This window comes from Chiloscyllium punctatum, chromosome 4 (assembly GCF_047496795.1).
Source record: "Chiloscyllium punctatum isolate Juve2018m chromosome 4, sChiPun1.3, whole genome shotgun sequence".
Classification (NCBI taxonomy): Eukaryota; Metazoa; Chordata; class Chondrichthyes; order Orectolobiformes; family Hemiscylliidae; genus Chiloscyllium; species Chiloscyllium punctatum.
The window spans coordinates 2,384,988-2,404,047 of NC_092742.1; the positions used below are offsets into that span (position 1 = coordinate 2,384,988).

Sequence of the window (19,060 nt, forward strand, 5' to 3'; positions counted from 1 at the left end):
CACTCTGAGTTTTCACATTTTGTCCTAGCAAAAGCCTTCTTCTTCTTCTTGACCAGGGATTCCACTTCCTTAGTAAACCACGGCTCACGCGTTCTATGTCTTCCTCCCTGCCTGACAGGTACATACTTATCTAGGACACACAGGAGCTTTTCCTTGAATAAGCTCCACATTTTTAATGTGCTCGTCCCCTACAGTTTCCTTCCCCATGCTACGCTTCCTAAATCTTTCCTAATTGCATCATAATTTCCCTTCCCCCAGCTGTAACTCTTGCTCGGTGGTGTACACCTATCCCTTTCCATCACTAAAGTAAACCTGACAGAATTGTGATCGCTATCACCAAAGTGCTCACCTACTTCCAAGTCCAACACCTGGCCGGGCTCATTACCCAGTACCAAATCTAAAGTGGCTTCGCCCCTTGTTGGCCTATCTACATACTGTGTCAGGAAGCCCTCCTGCACACACTGGACAAAAACTCACCCATCTATAGTACTCGTATACTATAGTGTACCCAGTCAATATTTGGATAGTTGAAGTCCCCCATGACAACTACCCTGCCTCTCTCACTCCTATCGAAAGTCATCTTTGCTATCCTTTCCTCTACATCTCTGGGACTATTCAGAGGCCTATAGAAAACTCCCAGCATGGTGACTTCTCCTTTCCTGTTTCTAACCTCAGCCCATACTACCTCAGTTAACGAGTCCCCATACATCCTTTCTACAACTGTAATATTGTTCCTGATCAACAATGCCACATCTCCCCCTCTTTTACCATCTTCTCTGTTCTTACTGAAACATCTGAATCCCGGAACCGGCAAGAGCCATTCCTGTCCCTGCTCTATCCATGTCTCCGTAATGGCCACAACATCGAAGTCCCAAGTACCAACCCATGCTGCCAGTTCACCCACTTTATTTCGGATGCTCCTTACGTTGAAGTACACACACTTCAAACCAGGTTCTCACTTGCCAGTGTCAGATATTTGATTTGGGAACTCCCTACTCTCATCCTCTTCTGTACCTGTCCTACAATTTTGGTTCCCATCCCCCTGCTGTATTAGTTTAAATCCACCTTAATAGCTTTAGTGAATTTCCCCCCCAGGATATTGGTACCCCTCTGGTTTAGATGAAGACCATCCTGCTTGTAGAGGTCCCACCTACCCCAGAAAGAGCTCCAATTATCCAAAAACCTGAAACCCTCTCTCCTGCACCATCCCTGTGGCCACATGTTCAACTCCATTCTCTCCCTATTCCTCACCTCACTAGCACGCAAACCAAAGAAAACAACTCTGTTTGTCTTAGCTCTAGGCTTCTATCCTAGCTCCCTGAATTTCCGCCTTAAACAAATAAATAGATTCCAGCTAAGGTAAGGTAAGGTAAGCTAAACAACACGGACATATGACCCAACTAGTTTTGTTTTATTCATCCAAAGGATGACAGCATCACTAGCCTGGCCAATAAATATTGTCCATCCCCAAATGGCCAAATGGCAGATAAGAGTTAAGAGCCTGGAGTCACATGTAGGCCACATCAGATAAGAATGGCAGATTTCCTTCGCTAAAGGACAGGAGTGAACCAGATGGTTATTTTCCTGGAAATTGATTGTATAAAGAGCAAAGAGAACAGAGAACAGTACAGCACAGGAACAGGCCCTTCGGCCCATCAAGACTGCACTGACATGTGATACCTATCCAAACTAAAAACCATGGCTCTACATGGTCCATATCCCTCTAGTCCCTACCTATTCATGTATCTGCCAAGATGTTGCTGTTTCTGGATTAGTGGTGCTGGAAAAGCACAGCAATTCAAGCAGCGTCCGAGGAGCAGGAAAATCGACGTTTCGGTTCATCAGGAATATAGGCAGAGAGCCTGAAGGGTGGAGAGATAAATGAGAGGAGGGTGGGGGTGGGGAGAAAGTAGCATAGAGTACAATAGGTGAGTGGGGGGGGGGGATGAAGGTGATAGGTCAAGGAGGAGAGGGTGGAGTGGATAGGTGGAAAAGAAGTTAGGCAGGTAGGACAAATCATGGGGACAGTGTTGAGCTGGAAGTTTGGAACTAGGGTGAGGTGGGAGAAGGGGAAATGAGGAAACTGTTGAAGTCCACATTGATGCCCTGGGGTTGAAGTGTTCCGAGGTGGAAGATGACCAGGTGGTGTTCTTCCTCCAGGCGTCAGGTGGTGAGGGAGCAACGATGAAGGAGGCCAAGGACCTCCATGTCCTCGGCAGAGTGGGAAGAAGAGTTGAAATGTTGGGCCACGGGGCGGTGTGGTTGATTGGTGCGGGTGTCTCGGAGATGTTCCCTAAAGCGCTCTGCTAGGAGGCATCCAGATCTTCCCAATGTAGAGGAGACCGCATCGGGAGCAACGGATACAATAAATGATTAGATTAGATTACTTTTTTTAGATTAGATTAGATTACTTACAGTGTGGAAACAGGCCCTTCGGCCCAACAAGTCCACACCGCCCCGCCAAAGCGTAACCCACCCATACCCCTACATCTACATCTACCCCTTAACTAACACTACGGGCAATTTAGCATGGCCAATTCACCTGACCTGCACATCTTTGGACTGTGGGAGGAAACCGGAGCACCCGGAGGAAACCCACACAGAAACAGGGAGAACGTGCAAACTCCACACAGTCAGTCGCCTGAGGCGGGAATTGAACCCGGGTCTCTGGCGCTGTGAGGCAGCAGTGCTAACCACTGATATTGGTGGATGTGCAGGTAAAACTTTGTTGGATGTGGAAGGCTCCTTTAGGGCCTTGGATGGAGGTAAGGGAGGAGGTGTGGGCACAGGTTTTGCTATTTCTGTGGTGGCAGGTGAGGGTGCCAGGATGGGAGGGTGGGTTGTAGGGGCACATGGACCTGACCAGGTAGTCAGCGAGGGAACAGTCTTTGCGGAAGGCGGAAAGGGGTGGGGAGGGAAATATATCCCTGGTGGTGAGGTCCGTTAGGAGGTGGCGGAAATGTCGGCGGATGATTTGGTTTATGCGAAGGTTGGTAGGGTGAAAGGTGAGCACCAGGGACGTTCTGTCCTTGTTACGGTTGGAGGGGTGGGGTCTGAGGGCGGGTGTGCGGGATGTGGACAAGATGCGTTGGAGGGCATCTTTAACCACGTGGTGTCCCCACCCCTTTCCGCCTTCCGCAAAGACCGTTCCCTCCGTGACTACCTGGTCAGGTCCACGCCCCCCTACAACCCACCCTCCCGTCCTGGCACCTTCCCAACATCTCTGGGACACCCACACCAATCAACCAAACCGCCCTGTGGCCCAACATTTCAACTCCCTCTCCCACTCTGCCGAGGACATGGAGGTCCTGGGCCTCCTTCACCGCCGCTCCCTCACCACCAGACACCTGGAGGAAGAACGCCTCATCTTCCGCCTCGGAACACTTCAACCCCAGAGCATCAACGTGGACGTCAACAGTTTCCTCATTTCCCCTTCTCCCACCTCACCCCAGTTCCAACTTTCCAGCTCAACACTGTCCCCATGACCTGTCCGACCTGCCTATCTCCTTTTCCACCTATCCACTCCATCCTCTCCTCTCTGACCTATCATCTTCATCCCCTCCCCCACTCACCTATTGTACTCTATGCTACTTTCTCCCCACCCCCACCCTCCTCTCATTTATCTCTCCACCCTTCAGGCTCTCTGCCTGTATTCCTGATGAAGGGCTTTTGCCCAAAATGTTGATTTTCCTGCTCCTCGGATGCTGCCTGAACTGCTGTGCTTTTCCAGCACCACTCTAATCCAGAATCTGGTTTCCAGCATCTGCAGTCTTTGTTTTTACCAAGATGTTGCTGTTGTATTCCCCTCCACCACCTCCTCTGGTAGTGCATTCCAGGCACTCTCTATAAGAAAACCTGTCTCTCACAAATCCTTTAAACTTTCCCCCTTTTACCTTAAACCTATGTCTCCTAGTAATTGACATTTCTACCCTGGGAAAAAAACTGCAACTATCCATGTCTCTCATCAGTTTGTAAAATTTGATTAGCTTGTCCCTGATTGGCTGTCATTCAAGTGAAAACAAACTAGGTTTGTCCAATCTCTCCTCTAGCTAATACCCTCCAAACCAGGCAACATCCTGATTAACTTTTTCTATGCCCCCTCCAACACCTCCACATCATTGTGGTAACCGTGGTGACCAGAACTGTACACAAATATGCCCTAACTAAAGTTCTATACAACTGCAAAGTGACTTGCCAATTTTTATACTCTATGCCCCAACTGATGAAGGTAAGTATGTCATACCCTTTGTGATCACTTTATCACTTATGTTGTCACTTTCAGGGAACTGTGAGTAGAGGGACCTAGGAGTACAAGTACATAGAGGTGTACAGCACGGAGTACAGACCCTTCGGTCCAACCCGTCCATGCTGACCAGATATCCCAACCCAATCTAGTCCCACCTGCCAGCACCCAGCCCATATCCCTCCAAACCCTTCCTATTCATATACCCATCTAGATGCCTTTTAAATGTTGCAATTGTACCAGCCTCCACCACTTTATCTGGCAGCTCATTCCATAACGTACCACCCTCTGTGTGAAAAAGTTGCCCCTTAGGTCTCTTTTATATCTTTCCCCTCTCACCCTAAACCTATCCCCTCTAGTTCTGGACTCCCCCACCCCAATAAAAAGACTTTGTCTGTTTATCCTATCCATGTCTCTCATGATTTTATAAACCTCTATAAGGTCACCCCTCAGCCTCTGACACTCCAGGGAAAACAGCAGTTTGTTAAACGCAGCAATCACAGGTAGACAGGGTGGTGAAGAAGGCATTCAGCATGCTGGCCTTCATCAGTTGAGGCACTGAGTACAGGAGTTGGGACGTTATGTTACACTTGTATAAATTGTCAGTGAGGATGCACTTGGAGTATTGTGTCCAGTTTTGGTCACCCTGTCATAGGAAAGACATAGTTCAACGGGAACAAGTCAAAGCAGATTTACAAGGATGTTGTTAGGACTAGTCAGCCTGAGTTACAGGGAGAGGTCGGCCAGGATATTCCTTGTAACAGAGAAGAATGAGGGGTGACCTTATTGAGATGTATAAGATTATACGGGGCATTTGGTCTTTTCCCCAGGGATGGAGAATTGCAAACCAGAGGGCATTGGTTTAAAGTGAGAGGGGAAAGATTTAAGAAGGCCTGAGGGGCAATTTCTTCACACAGAAGGTGGTGCGTGTATGGAATGGGCTGTCAGAGAAAGTGGTTGAAGCAGGTACAACAGTAACATTTAAAAAACATTTGGATAGGTACATGGATGGGAATGGTTTTGATGGATAGGGATTAAATACAGGCAATTGGAAATAGATGAGTGGGCAGCATGAACAGCATGGAGCAGTTTGGGCCAAAAGGTCTGTTTCCATGTTGTATTACTCTAGGACTTGATCTTGCACTGTTCTGGATCAAACTCCATCTCCTATTTCTACCCAAAGTCTCCAGCCTGTCTGTATCCCGCTGTATCCTCTGGCAATCCTCCTCACTCTCTGCAGTTTCCCCTAATCTTTGGGTCATCCGCAGACTTACTAATCAGGCCTCCTACATTCTCTGCCAAATCATTTATACATATTACAAACAAGGGTCCCAGCACTGATCCCTGTGGAATACCACCAGATTCCTGAAGAAGGGCTTCTGCCCGAAACGTCGATTCTCCTGCTCCTTGGATGCTGCCTGACCTGCTGCGCTTTTCCAGCAACGCTCTGATCTCCAACATCTGCAGTCCTCACCTTCTCCTCGTTGAATACTACCAGTCACCAAGTGCCAATCTGAAAAGCACCCTTCCACCGCTATTCTCTGTATTCTATGACTAAGACAGTCGTTAGACTTTTAATGCCAGATTTTACTGAATTCTAATTCCACCATGGTAGTATTCCAATCTGGAGCATTAATTGGATCTCTGAATTGTCAAGCAATAATAACATTAGGCTGTCACCGCTTTTTAACTGATTTGAAACCAAAGGATGTTCTCTGTGAGATTTCAATGCTAGCATTGTTGGCCTTTACAATGGATGCTATTCTTAAAAATGTGCTGATTTTGGCCTTTTTAAAGGTAGCAAAGCTCACATATTATATGCTGAGATTTATAGAACATTTATAGCCAGTTATTGTGTGCCTCTAGCCTAATTAATTGTTGAATGATTAGTGGCTCATCGTGACATAGAGAATAAGGTAAGGCTGATGTTTGATGTGAGAACATTTCCACAGGATGGATTTTACCTTAACAAAGCCCATAAATGAAGGAAGAAAGTAGTTTTACTCACCGTGTCTGGTGACACATGCATGTTTGCCTTCTGTCTCCTAAGATCTGCTTTAATTGTTGCTGTTAAATCAAATGTTTGCAATGTTAATTAATTTCCCGTTTCTCTGCTCTCTGTTGCTCCTCCTTATTAACAATAAAACACCAGAAACAATGATTCCAAAATATTTCAGCCCCAATACAAAACCATCCTAAGAGCATCTTGATAGAGGTACTGTGAGCTTAGAGGGCTGCAGCATCAATTTACAGAATGGAAACAAAACAGCCAGCAGCAAGAATCAGTGCTATCTGATTGTGACAGAGCTCAACACAACTCAGTCATTTATTAAATCATAAAGGACTTAGAAGCATGGCTTAGTAAGTGAGTAGGGGAGAAAGTGAGGACTGCAGATGCTGGAGATCAGAGCTGAAAATGTGTTGCTGGAAAAGCGCAGCAGGTCAGGCAGCATCCAAGGAGCAGGAGAATCGACGTTTCGAACATGAGCCCTTCTTCAGGAATGAGGAAAGTGTGCCAAGCAGGCTAAGATAAAAGGTAGGGAGGAGGGACTTGGGGGAGGGGCGTTGGAAATGCGATAGGTGGAAGGAGGTCAAGGTGAGGGTGATAGGCCGGAGTGGGGTGGGGGCGGAGAGGTCAGGAAGAAGATTGCAGGTTAGGAACGTGGTGCTGAGTTCGAGGGTTGGGACTGAGACAAGGTGGGGGGAGGGCAAATGAGGAAACTGGAGAAACCTGAGTTCATCCCTTGTGGTTGGAGGGTTCCTAGGCGGAAGATGAGGCGCTCTTCCTCCAACCGTCATGTTGCTATGGTCTGGCGATGGAGGAGTCCAAGGACCTGCATGTCCTTGCTGGAGTGGGAGGGGGAGTTGAAGTATTGAGCTACAGGGTGGTTGGGTTGGTTGGTCCGGGTGTCCCAGAGGTGTTCTCTGAAACGTTCCGCAAGTAGGCGGCCTGTCTCCCCAATATAGAGGAGGCCACATCGGGTGCAGCGGATGCAATAGATGGTGTGTGTGGAGGTGCAGGTGAATTTGTGGCGGATATGGAAGTATCCCTTGGGGCCTTGGAGGGAAGTAAGGGGGGGAGGTGTGGGTGCAAGTTTTGCATTTCTTGCGGTTGCAGGGGAAGGTGCCGGGAGTGGAGGTTGGGTTGGTGGGGGGTGTGGACCTGACGAGGGAGTCACGGAGGGAGTGGTCTTTTCGGAACGCTGATAGGGGAGGGGAGGGAAATATATCCTTGGTGGTGGGGTCCGTTTGGAGGTGGCGGAAATGACGGCTGATGATACGCTGTATATGGAGGTTGGTGGGGTGGTAGGTGAGGACCTGTGGGGTTCTGTCCTGGTGGCGGTTGGAGGGGCGGGGCTCAAGGGCGGAGGAACGGGAAGTGGAGGAGATGCGGTGGAGGGCATCGTCGACCACGTCTGGGGAGAAATTGCGGTCCTTCAAGAAGGAGGCCATCTGGGTCATACGGTTTCGGAACTGGTCCTCCTGGAAGCAGATGCGGCAGAGACGAAGGAGTTGGGAATATGGGATGGCGTTTTTACAGGGGGCAGGGTGGGAGGAGGTGTAGTCTAGGTAGCTGTGGGAGCCGGTCGGTTTATAATAAATGTCCGTGTTGATTCGGTCGCCAGAGATAGAAATGGAAAGGTCTAGGAAGGGGAGGGAGGAGTCTGAGACAGTCCAGTGAATTTGAGGTCGGGGTGGAAAGTGTTGGTAAAGTGGATGAACTGTTCAACCTCCTTGTGGGAACACGAGGTAGCGCCGATACAGTCATCGATGTAGTGGAGGAAAAGGTGGGGATGGTGCCAGTGTAGCTGCGGAAGATGGACTGTTCCACATATCCTACGAAGAGGCAGGCATAGCTGGGGCCCATGCGGGTGCCCATGGCTACTCCTTTGGTTTGGAGGAAGTGGGAGGATTGGAAAGAAAAGTTGTTCAGGGTGAGGACCAGTTCAGTCAGTCGAAGGAGTGTGTCAGTGAAAGGGTACTGGTTGGTACAGCGGGAAAGGAAGAAGTGGAGGGGTTTGAGTCCTTTCTGATGGGGGATGGAGATGTTCAGGGACTGGATGTCCATGGTGAAGATAAGGCGTTGGGGACCGGGGAAGCAAAAATCATGGAGGAGGTGGAGGGCGTGGGTGGTGTCCCGAACGTAGGTGGGGAGTTCTTGGAATAAGGGGGACAGGACCGTATCGAGGTATGCAGAGATGAGTTCGGTGGGGCAGGAGCAGGCTGAGACAATGGGTCGGCCGGGGCAGTCAGGTTTGTGGATTTTGGGCAGGAGGTAGAAACGGGCGGTGCGGTGTCCCTCCCCTAGCAGCGTTCCGAAAAGACCACTCCCTCCGTGACTCCCTCATCAGATCCACACCCCCCACCAACCCAACCTCCACTCCCGGCACCTTCCCCTGCAACCGCAAGAAATGCAAAACTTGCACCCACACCTCCCCCCTTACTTCCCTCCAAGGCCCCAAGGGATACTTGCAAATCCGCCACAAATTCACCTGCCCCTCCACACACACCATCTATTGCATCCGCTGCACCCGATGTGGCCTCCTCTATATTGGGGAGACAGGCCACCTACTTGCGGAACGTTTCAGAGAACACCTCTGGGACACCCAGACCAACCAACCCAACCACCCCGTGGCTCAACACTTCAACTCCCCCTCCCACTCCAGCAAGGACATGCAGGTCCTTGGACTCCTCCATCGCCAGACCATAGCAACACGACGGTTGGAGGAAGAGCGCCTCATCTTCCGCCTAGGAACCCTCCAACCACAAGGGATGAACTCAGATTTCTCCAGTTTCCTCATTTCCCCTCCCCCCACCTTGTCTCAGTCAAATCCCTCGAACTCAGCACCGCCTTCCTAACCAGCAATCTTCTTCCTGACCTCTCCGCCCCCACCCCCACTCCGGCCTTTCACCCTCACCTTGACCTCCTTCCACCTATCTCATTCCCAACGCCCCTCCCCCAAGTCCCTCCTCCCTACCTTTTATCTTAGCCTGCTTGGCATACCTTCCTCATTCCTGAAGAAGGGCTCATGCCCGAAACGTCGATTCTCCTGTTCCTTGGATGCTGCCTGACCTGCTGCGCTTTTCCAGCAACACATTTTCAGCTTAGTAAGTGAGTAGTCAGAATAAAATTTAAAAGATAAATAAGTAAAGGATTGTGGTGCTGAACTGTGATGAAAGGTGTGTGAATTATACTTACATCTCATATATCTTTGATCATTTTAAGAGATGAGATTTCATTCTTGTGGCATATGGGCGATGACATTTATAAAGAGCCTGAGAAAAGCAAGGTCAGACAGTCCTTTCTAGAACCATGGCCTAATACCCTTTGAAGTCACAAGACCTGAGCATTGCTGATTGGGCCCAGCATTTACTGCACGTCCCTAGTTACCCCCTTGAGAAGGTGGGGGTGAGCTGCCTTCTTGAACCGCTGTAGTCCATGTGCTGTGGGTTGACCCACAATGCCCTTAGGGAGGGAATTCCAGGATTTTACCCAGCGATTCTGAAGAAACAGGATATATTTCCAAGTGAGGATGGTGAGTGGCTTGGAGGGGAACTTGCAAGGGGTGGTGTTTCCATGTATCTGCTGCCCTTGTCCTTCTATATGGGAGTAGTCGTGGGTTTGGAAGGTGCTGACTGAGGATCTTTGGTGAATTTGTGCTGCTACTGAGAGTGGATAGTGGAGGGAGTGGATGCTTGTGGATGTGGTGCTAATCAAGCAGCTTCTTTGTTCTGGATGGTGTCAAGCATTTCAAATGCTGTTCGAGCTGCCTTCACCCAGGATGTTGACGGTGATTGAAATGCTTCTTTTCTGAAAGCAAGTTAACTTTATCTGATTGTACTGCAATTTCCAATATCCACAGTATAGATTTCCTCACCTGTTATAACAGTTCCAACGAAGAGAAACACAGAAATGAAAATGTTTCCTGCTACAGTCCCAAAGTGATCAATTAGTTTACCCTGTGCAATTGTAAAAGTAATTCCGAAAACCTAAAATATAAAAACACAAATCTAAGTTTGGCTCAGCATTTTTTAGCAACATGTTCTCAAAGATAATAATTTTTGAGATCAGGTGAGGTTGTATCTTGAAACGCAAGTATGTCAAATAGTCACCTGATCCCAGATATTACCTTTCCTTTTTCAAAAGTTCCATTTACAGCCAATGTGCAAGAAGCCATGGGGAGAAAAGGGAGGAGATTAATTGAGAAACTCAAGGGAAATACAAGCCTATATCCTAAATTTTGAAGGTGGAGGTAGGGGTGAGGACAAAGATGAATCTCAGAGTCTGAGGACCTGGGAAAGTACTCTCGTAGCCCCTATGATGAGTCCCAAATTAAACATGAAGATTATGTCAGAAGAAGGAAAACTAGGGGTGTGGTACTTAGCGTTTGGAAGGAATATAACAGGAATTACAAAACAGAAATGCCCATGGTGAAAGGGACAGAGTGTGACACGGGCACAGACAAGAGTGAAATAAATACATTTATACAGAGAGAGAGAGAGAGAGAGAATTGGATATATTCTCACACAAGACAGGTAGGAGGATTTGGAAAAATTCCTGGTCTTATGTTGTAAAGGCACATCATTTTATTTTTCTGGTTTTTTTTAAATTGTGGCCTGAAATGGGAAAAGGTAAGTTTTAAAAAGCCTTGGATTGAGGCAGGCAATGCTGCAAGTTACTGAAACTCAATGCACATCACATTAACACAGGTGGCTCTGACTGGATCCTGTGCAGCTGAACAGCTGGTGAGTATCCCTGATACTGTCAGGAGTTTCCAGATTGCTGTAAGGACAGTGTGTGTTTCCCTCCAGTAAAAGCCAATTTACAACAATGCCATGCAGAAAATAACTGAGGGCCGAAAAGGATATCGAAAGTTCAGGGTGTAGGTCATAAAGCAAATATGAGAAGGAAAGAGGAATGATGAGAAAAGACTGGCAGCTGAGATAATGAGGTATCCTAAAGTCTTCTCTGGCCATATATAGTGTAGTAGAAGGAAGAGTATGTGTTGCAAATCCAGTGTAGGCAAGTTAGATTGTAGGAAAGTTGGATTGAAAGTTGGTTGGCTGATAGGAAATAAAGGGTAGTGATAAATAAAGGCTCCATTTCGGAATGGCAGGCAGTGACCAGTGGGGTACCGCAGGGATCAGTGCTGCGACCGCAGCTTTTTACAATATATGTTAATGATATAGAAGATGGTATTAGAAATAACATTAGCAAATTTGCTGATGATACTAAGCTGGGTGGCAGGGTGAAATGTGATGAGGATGTTAAGAGATTACAGGGTGACCTGGACAAGTTAGGTGAGTGGGCAGATGCATGGCAGATGCAGTTTAATGTGGATAAATGTATGGTTATCCACTTTGGTGGCAAGAACAGGAAGGCAGATTACTACCTCAATGGAATCAATTTAGGTAAAGGGGCAGTACAGAGAGATCTGGGTGTTCTTGTACACCAGTCAATGAAGGTAAGCATGCAGGTACAGCAGGTAGTGAAGAAGGCTAATAGCATGCTGGCCTTCATAACAAGAGGGATTGAGTATAGAAGCAAAGAGGTTCTTCTGCAGCTATACAGGGCCCTGGTGAGACAACAACTGGAGTACTGTGTGCAGTTCTGGTCTCCAAATTTGAGGAAAGACATTCTGGCTATTGAGGGAGTGCAGCGTAGGTTTATGAGGTCAATTCCTGGAATGGCGGGATTACCTTACACTGACAGACTGGAGCGACTGGGCTTGTATACCCTTGAGTTTAGAAGACTGAGAGGGGATATGATTGAGACATATAAGATTATTAAAGGATTGGACACTCTGGAGGCAGGAAGCATGGGTTAGTGCCGAACCAGAGGACACAGCTTAAAAATACGGGGTAGACCATTTAGGACAGAGATGAGGAGAAACGTCTTCACCCAGAGAGTGGTGGCTGTGTGGAATGCTCTGCCCCAGAGGGCAGTGGAGGCCCAGTCTCTGGATTATTTAAGAAAGAGTTGGATAGAGCTCTCAGAGATAGTGGAATCAAGGGTTATGGGGGTAAGGCAGGAACAGGATACTGATTAGGAATGATCAGCCATGATCATATTGAATGGTGGTGCAGGCTCAAAGGGCAGAATGGCCTACTCCTGCACCTATTGTCTATTGTCTAGATTTGGTCTGGCTTGCTATCCCTGTGTCATAACATAAGACTCAGACCAATGAAGGCACTATGATAGGAAATGAGCAAGCACCGGGTAGTGGGTTTAAATGAGACTGGGAAAGAGCAGGGAGAAAAGGAAATCATATATTCCAGAATTTCTGAAATGTCCACACTGTCTAACTGATGCTTCAATCCCATTGATTGAAGGTCATGAGAAGTGGTCATTGGATGAGTAACTGTGTCTTACCTGAGCAGATTCATTAAGCAGGCCTGAAGATGTTCCCTCAGACTCAGGATAGGTAAGCTCAGCACCAAATTCAAAGCCAAGCGGCAAGTAACCCGTCATAAAGAACCTGAAAAATAAGCAGGAAGAATGGCTGTATGAGAACCATCCCAGTAAACAAGCAACATAATGACCTTTTGTAGAAATATACTCTTGAGATGTAGGCATCATTAATCAGGTTGGCGCTTATTGCCATTCCTTTGTTGTTCACACTCTCAGAAGCTGCTGTCCCTGCTCTCTCTCACAAAATCAGAAACTGTTGCAGAAACTCAGCAGATCTGACAGTACCTGAGGAAAGAAAGCAGAGTTAATATTTCAACTCCCTCACTCTCTGCCTCTCCCTCTCCCTCTGAGAGGGGGGGACAGTGGGGATTTGCAGGAGGACGATAGGGGAGAGGTGAGTTGATAAGTGGAGCTGGAGCCCAGAGAAAGGGGTATGAAAGGGGTGAAAAAGGACATTATGGATGTCAGGTCAGGACTAGAAGAAGTGTACAGGACCAGGGTGTGGGAAAAAAACATGGAAGGATGGAATCAGATTCTAAATTTATTCAACTTGATGTTGAGTCCTAGATGCTTCCGGTTCCCAAGCACAGATGAGGTGCTGTTCCTCCAGTTTACGCTGAGATTCATAGGAGCTCTGCAGTGAGCCTGAGACAGAGATGTTGGCCAGGGAACATGGTGGGGTGTTGAAGTGGCAGGCAACTAGAGGTCTTTTGTGTGAACAGAACGTAGGCGTTCTACAAAGCGGTCGGCCAGTCTGCGCTTCATTTCTCCAATGTAGATAAGACCACATTGTGAGCAGTGAATGCAGTTGCTTGGATTGTGAGAAGTGCACGTAATCGCTGCTTCCCCTGGAAGGTGTGTTTGGGGCCTTGGATACTGAGGACGGAGGAAGTACCTGGTGCTATGATGTTGTGGCCATAACAGAAACGTGGGTTTCTCAGGGGCAAATATGGCTGCTGGATGTTCCAGGGTTTAAAACATTTAAAAAGAATAGGGAGGGGGGGAAAAAGAGGAGGGGGTGTAGCACTGCTAATCAGAGAGGGTATCACAGCTACAGAAGTTACCATTGTCGTGGAGGGTCTGCCTACTGAGTCAGTATGGAACAGTAAGGGAGCAGTCACCTCATTAGGGGTTTACTACAGGCCCCTCAATAGCAGCAGGGAGATTGAAGAAAGCATAGGTCAGCAGATTTTGGAAAAGTGTGAATGTAGTAGGGTTGTTATAATGGGTGACTTTGACTTTCCCAATATTGATTGGAACCTCCTTTGAGCAGATGGTTTGGAAGGAGCTGTTTTTGTAAGGTGTGTTCAGGAAGGTTTCCTAACTCAGTACATTGACAGGCCAATGAGGGGGAGAGGCCATTTTGGATTTGGTGCTCGGCAATGAGCCAGGACAGATGTCAGATCTTGCGGTGGGAGAGCATTTTGGTGATAGTGACCACAACTGCCTCACTTTCTACATAGCTATGGATAAGGAGAGAAGCAGACAAAATGGGAGGATATTTAATTGGGGAAAAGGAAACTATGATGATATCAGACGTGAATTGGGAACCATGAACTGGGAGCAATTGTTCCATGGAAAGGGCACTATAGACATGTGGAGACTGTTTAAGGAACAGTTGTTGCAAGTGATGCATAAATGTGTTCCTCTGAGACAGGCAAGAAGGGGTAAGATAAAGGAACCTTGGGATAATGAGAGTGGAGGAGCTTCTCATCAAAAGAAAGAAGGTAACTTACGTAAGGTGGAGGAAGCAAGGGTATTGCTCAGCTCTAGAGGATTACAGACAAGCGAGGAAGGAGCTCAAAAATGATCTGAGGACAGCCAGGAGGGGGCATTAAAAAGGCTTGACAGGAAGAATTAGGGAGAATCCAAAGGCAGTTTACACGTATGTGAGGAATAAGAGAATGATCAAAGAAAGAGTAGGGCCGATCAGGGATAGCATAGGGAACTTGTGTATAGAGTCTAAGGAGGTAGGGGAAGCCCTAAATGAGTTTTTTGCTTCTGTCTTTACTAAAGAAAAGGACCTTGTGGTGAATGAAACCATTGAGGAGCAGGTACGCATGCTGGAACCGATAGAGATTGAGGAAGCTGATGTGCTGAAAACTTTGACAAACATTAAGACTGACAAGTCGCCAGGGCCAGACCAGATTTGTCCTCGGCTGCTTTGGGAAGTGAGAAATGTGATTGCTTCGCCGCTTGCGAAGATCTTCGCATCCTTGCTCTCCACTGGAGTCGTACCTGAGGACTGGAGGGAGGCAAATGTAATTCCTCTCTTCAAGAAAGGAAATAGGGAAATCCCCAGCAATTACAGACCAGTAAGTCTCACGTCTGTCATCTGCAAGGTGTGAGAAAGGATTCTGAGGGATAGGATTTATGACCATCTGGAAGAGCATGGCTTGATTAAATGCAGTCAGCACGGCTTTGTGAGGGGCAGGTCATGCCTCACAAATCTTATTGAGTTCTTTGAGGATGTTACTAGAAAAGTTGATGAGGGTCAAGCAGTAGATCTGGTGTATATGGACTTCAGCAAGGCATTTGATAAGGTTCCCCATGGTAGGCTTGTTCAGAAGGTCAGGAGGAATGAGATACAGGGAAATTTAGTTGTCTGGATACAGATTGGCTGGTCGACAGAAGACAGCGAGTGGTAGTGGAAGGAAAGTATTCAGTGGTGAGTGGTGTTCCACAGGGCTCTGTTCTTGGGCCTCTACTCTTTGTAATTTTTATTAATGACTTGGATGAGGGGATTGAAGGATGGGTCAGCAAGTTTGCAGATGACACAAAGGTTGGAGGTCTCGTTGACAGTATAGAGGACTGTTGTAGGCTGCAGCGTGACATTGACAGGATGCAGAGATGGGCTGAGAGGTGGGAGATGGAGTTCAACCTGGATAAATGGGAAGTGATGCATTTTGGAAGGTCAAACTTGAAAGTTGAGTACAGGATTAAAGACAGGATTCTTGGCAATGTGGAAGAACAGTGGGATCTTGGTGTGCAGGTACACAGATCCCTTAAAATTACCACCCAAGTGGACAGGGTTGTTAAGAAAGCATATGGTGTTTTGGCTTACATTAACAGGGGGGTTGAGTTTAAAAGCCGTGAGATCTTGTTGCAGCTCTATAAAACTTTGGTTAGACCACACTTGGAATACTGTGTCCAGTTCTGGTCACCCTATTATAGGAAAGATGTGGATGCTTTGGAGAGAGTTCAGAGGAGGTTTACCAGGATGCTGCCTGGAATGGAGGGCATATCTTACAAAAAGAGGTTGACTGAGCCCGACTCTTTCCATTGGAAAAAAGAAGGAAGAGAGGGGACCTAATTGAGGTTTACAAGATAATGAGAGGCAGAGTTGATAGCCAGAGACTTTTTCACAGGGCAGAAATTGTTAACATGAGGGATCATAGTTTTAAGCTGTTTGGCGGAAAGTGTAGAGGGGATGTCAGAGGCAGGTTCTTTACGCAGAGTGTTGTGAGAATATGGAATGCGTTGCTAGCAGCAGTTGTGGAAGCAAAGTCATTGGGGATATTTAAGAGACTGCTGGACATGCATATGGTCGCAGAAATTTGAGGGTTCACACATTAGGTTTATCTTACATGAGGATCAATGGTCAGCACAACATTGTGGGCTGAAGGGCCTGTTCTGTGCTGTACTGTTCTATGTTCTCTGGTGTTGTATCTTCTGCAGTTGTAGGAGAAGGTGCTGTGGGGTGTGGAGGGATTTTGGGAATCAAGGAGAGATGATCAGGAAAGAATGGCCCCTATGGAAGGCTGCCAAGGAAAGGGGCGTGGTGGTGGTGGGGGGTGGAGATAAATGTCTGGTGGTGGCACCCTCCTGGAGGTGGCAGAAATGGCAGCTAATGATGTGGAGGCTGGTAGGATGGTAGGACACAGGGGCCCTTATCATTGTGGGAGGGAGGTGGGGGGGGGGGGGATGGCGGCTAAAATGCAGGAGATGAGGAGATGCAATGAGGGCGCTGTCAACCACGGTCCTGGGGAATCCTCGGATCAGGCACATGTGGACACTTCTGAGGACCCCAGCAGAAGGTGGCATCATCAGAACAAGATGTGAGACAGAGAAACTGAGAGAATGGGATAGAGTGAGGAGGAAGTAAAGTCCAGGTAACTGTGGGAGTTGGTGGGTTTAGAGTGGATATTGGTTGCCAGCCTGTCCCCATTGTTTCTCTCCCACCCTCTCTCAATATTGCAGAAGCTGCTGTCCACACACTCTCGTACTGTTGCAGAAACTGAAATACAGAATCCAGGTCTGGACATGAAGTTTGAGGTTGGATGGAGGAGGTCAGGAAAATATGTTCCCATTGTGAACTAGAGGGCACAGATGTCAACCAATTGGCGAAGGAAGCCATGGAGCTGTGATGAATACTTTCTCATTTAGTGAGTGGTTAGGATCTGAATGTACTAGCCACCTTGGGTGAGAGACTGTGGTGTTGTAATAATGTTACTAATGCTTTGTGACATAGGTTCAAGTCAATGAACAACATCTAGCATTGAAAGCTGCTCTGTGATTACGACTGAGTTTCATTTTAAAGCTTATCTTGTTCACTAATAACTTTCAGGGAAGGAATCTGCCATCCTTACCCAGTCTGACTTACATGTGACTCCAGACCCACAGCAATGTGGTTGACTCTAATTGTGCTGTAAAATAACCTGGCAAAGCTCATTTCTAAAGGTAATTAAGGATGGGCAATAAATGTTCATCTTGACATTGATGCTAATCCTATGAAAGAATAAATAAAATACTAGAGAGTATGATGGAGGCAGCATCAATTGAGGCTTTCAAATGACAACTTGTCCAAAGAGTAACAGCAGGGAAGTGGAACATGATGAATTGATTGTTCAATGACTATATTAGGCCATTTGGCCCATCGAGTGTGCACTGTGGTCATGGCTGATATGATTCTAAACCAAATTCTCCTGCCTTCTTTCTGTATTCATTAATCCTCTTACTAATCAAGAAACAAACCTCCAATATCATCTCCTTCTGTGCTGTAAGCATTCTCTGAGTCTATCAAATGCCTGAATTCACAGAGAGTTTATCTGCACTTTGTAAGATAGGGCCAGGAAGTAGAAAATGGCATGTTTGCATTTCTTGGAAAGGGATTGAGTTGAAGAATAAGGAATTGCTGCTGTGATTACTTAGATCCTTGATTGAGTTGCGAACACAATTATTGAACATAGTATTTGTCCCGTTCCCTCAGCAGACTCTTGCAAGAGAGGATGTCCAGCAAAGGTTCACTAGATACCATGCTCAGGTGAGAAAACCTGCCCTTTGAGGAGAAATTGAGACCCATACGTGTTTGTATTCCCCAGAAGTTTTACCTATCATGCTTCTCTACTCCAGAGAATATAGGCACGGTGTCCTCAATTTCTCCTCATAAAACATTTCCAAAGGATTAATTGAGGAACCTTCACTGCATTCCCTCTATGGTAAGTATATTATCCTTCCTTAGATAAGGAGACCAACACTGGGGTCAACACAAAGCTGAGGTCTCACCAAGTCTCTATATTTCTGCAGCAACTCCTGAATTCAAATCCCGTTGTGATGAAGAACAATGCACTATTTATCTTCCCAATTACTTGTTGCACTTGTATGCTAGCTTTTAGTGACTCATGGAGGTGGACACCTAGGTCCTTTTGCACACCTGCACTGCCCAAACTCTTACTATGAAATAAATCTTCTGCCTTGCTGTATTTTTTTAATCAAAGAGAATAGATGAGACAGAGCCACCGTGATGAGGTGTGTGTCAGCTTTGGAGACAACTGAAAGGAATGACATCTCGAAGAAGTGCAGTTCAGGCCATGACATGCAATGTACAAATGGACAGTACAGGAGGGAACAGTCAAGAGTAGAAAACTAATTGTTGTCAGTGATTCCATCCACTGGGAGGAGAATAGAGAATGAGCTATTTCCAAAACCACCCTCATGAGTCCCAGATGGTGTGGTGTCTCCCTCAGTGTCAGAGCAACGAAAGGCATAGAGTATTCCCCAGTGAGAAAGGTCAGAGTTAGAAGATGTGATACTCAACAGTACAACCGAGAGCAGGAAACAAGGTCCTATGGGAACATCTCAGGAGTTAGTGAGGAAGTTAAAAAGCAGGATCTTGAAGGTAAACACTGTTTGAGGCATGGCCCAGGACAGAGGATTTAGGATTTATTAAACATTAGATCAGTCTCTTCTCATTCTTTGATCATCCTCTAATTCAGTCTATCCCCTTCTGAACAACGAGGCACTCCCTCAGTACCGCCCCTCTGACAATGAGGCACTCCCTCAGTACTGCCCCTCTCACAATGAGGCACTCCCTCAGTACTGCCCCTCTCACAATGAGGCACTCCTTCAGTACCGCCCCTCTGACAATGAGGCACCCCTTCAGTACCGCCCCTCTGACAATGAGG

At 47.0% G+C, this 19,060-nt stretch overlaps 1 protein-coding gene across 3 annotated transcripts in view; it reads right to left on the reverse strand.

The window, feature by feature from the left end:
• flvcr2a (FLVCR choline and putative heme transporter 2a) overlaps positions 1–19,060 on the reverse strand; it is a 163,136-nt gene that overhangs the window by 28,390 nt on the left and 115,686 nt on the right. For all 3 annotated transcript variants that reach the window (XM_072567961.1, XM_072567959.1, XM_072567960.1), the window contains 3 exons: positions 12,618–12,723; positions 10,123–10,234; positions 6,252–6,310 (listed from right to left, as the gene is read on the reverse strand). In XM_072567961.1, coding sequence (XP_072424062.1) covers positions 6,252–6,310; positions 10,123–10,234; positions 12,618–12,723 — 277 coding nt within the window. The remainder of the gene's footprint in view (positions 1–6,251; positions 6,311–10,122; positions 10,235–12,617; positions 12,724–19,060) is intronic.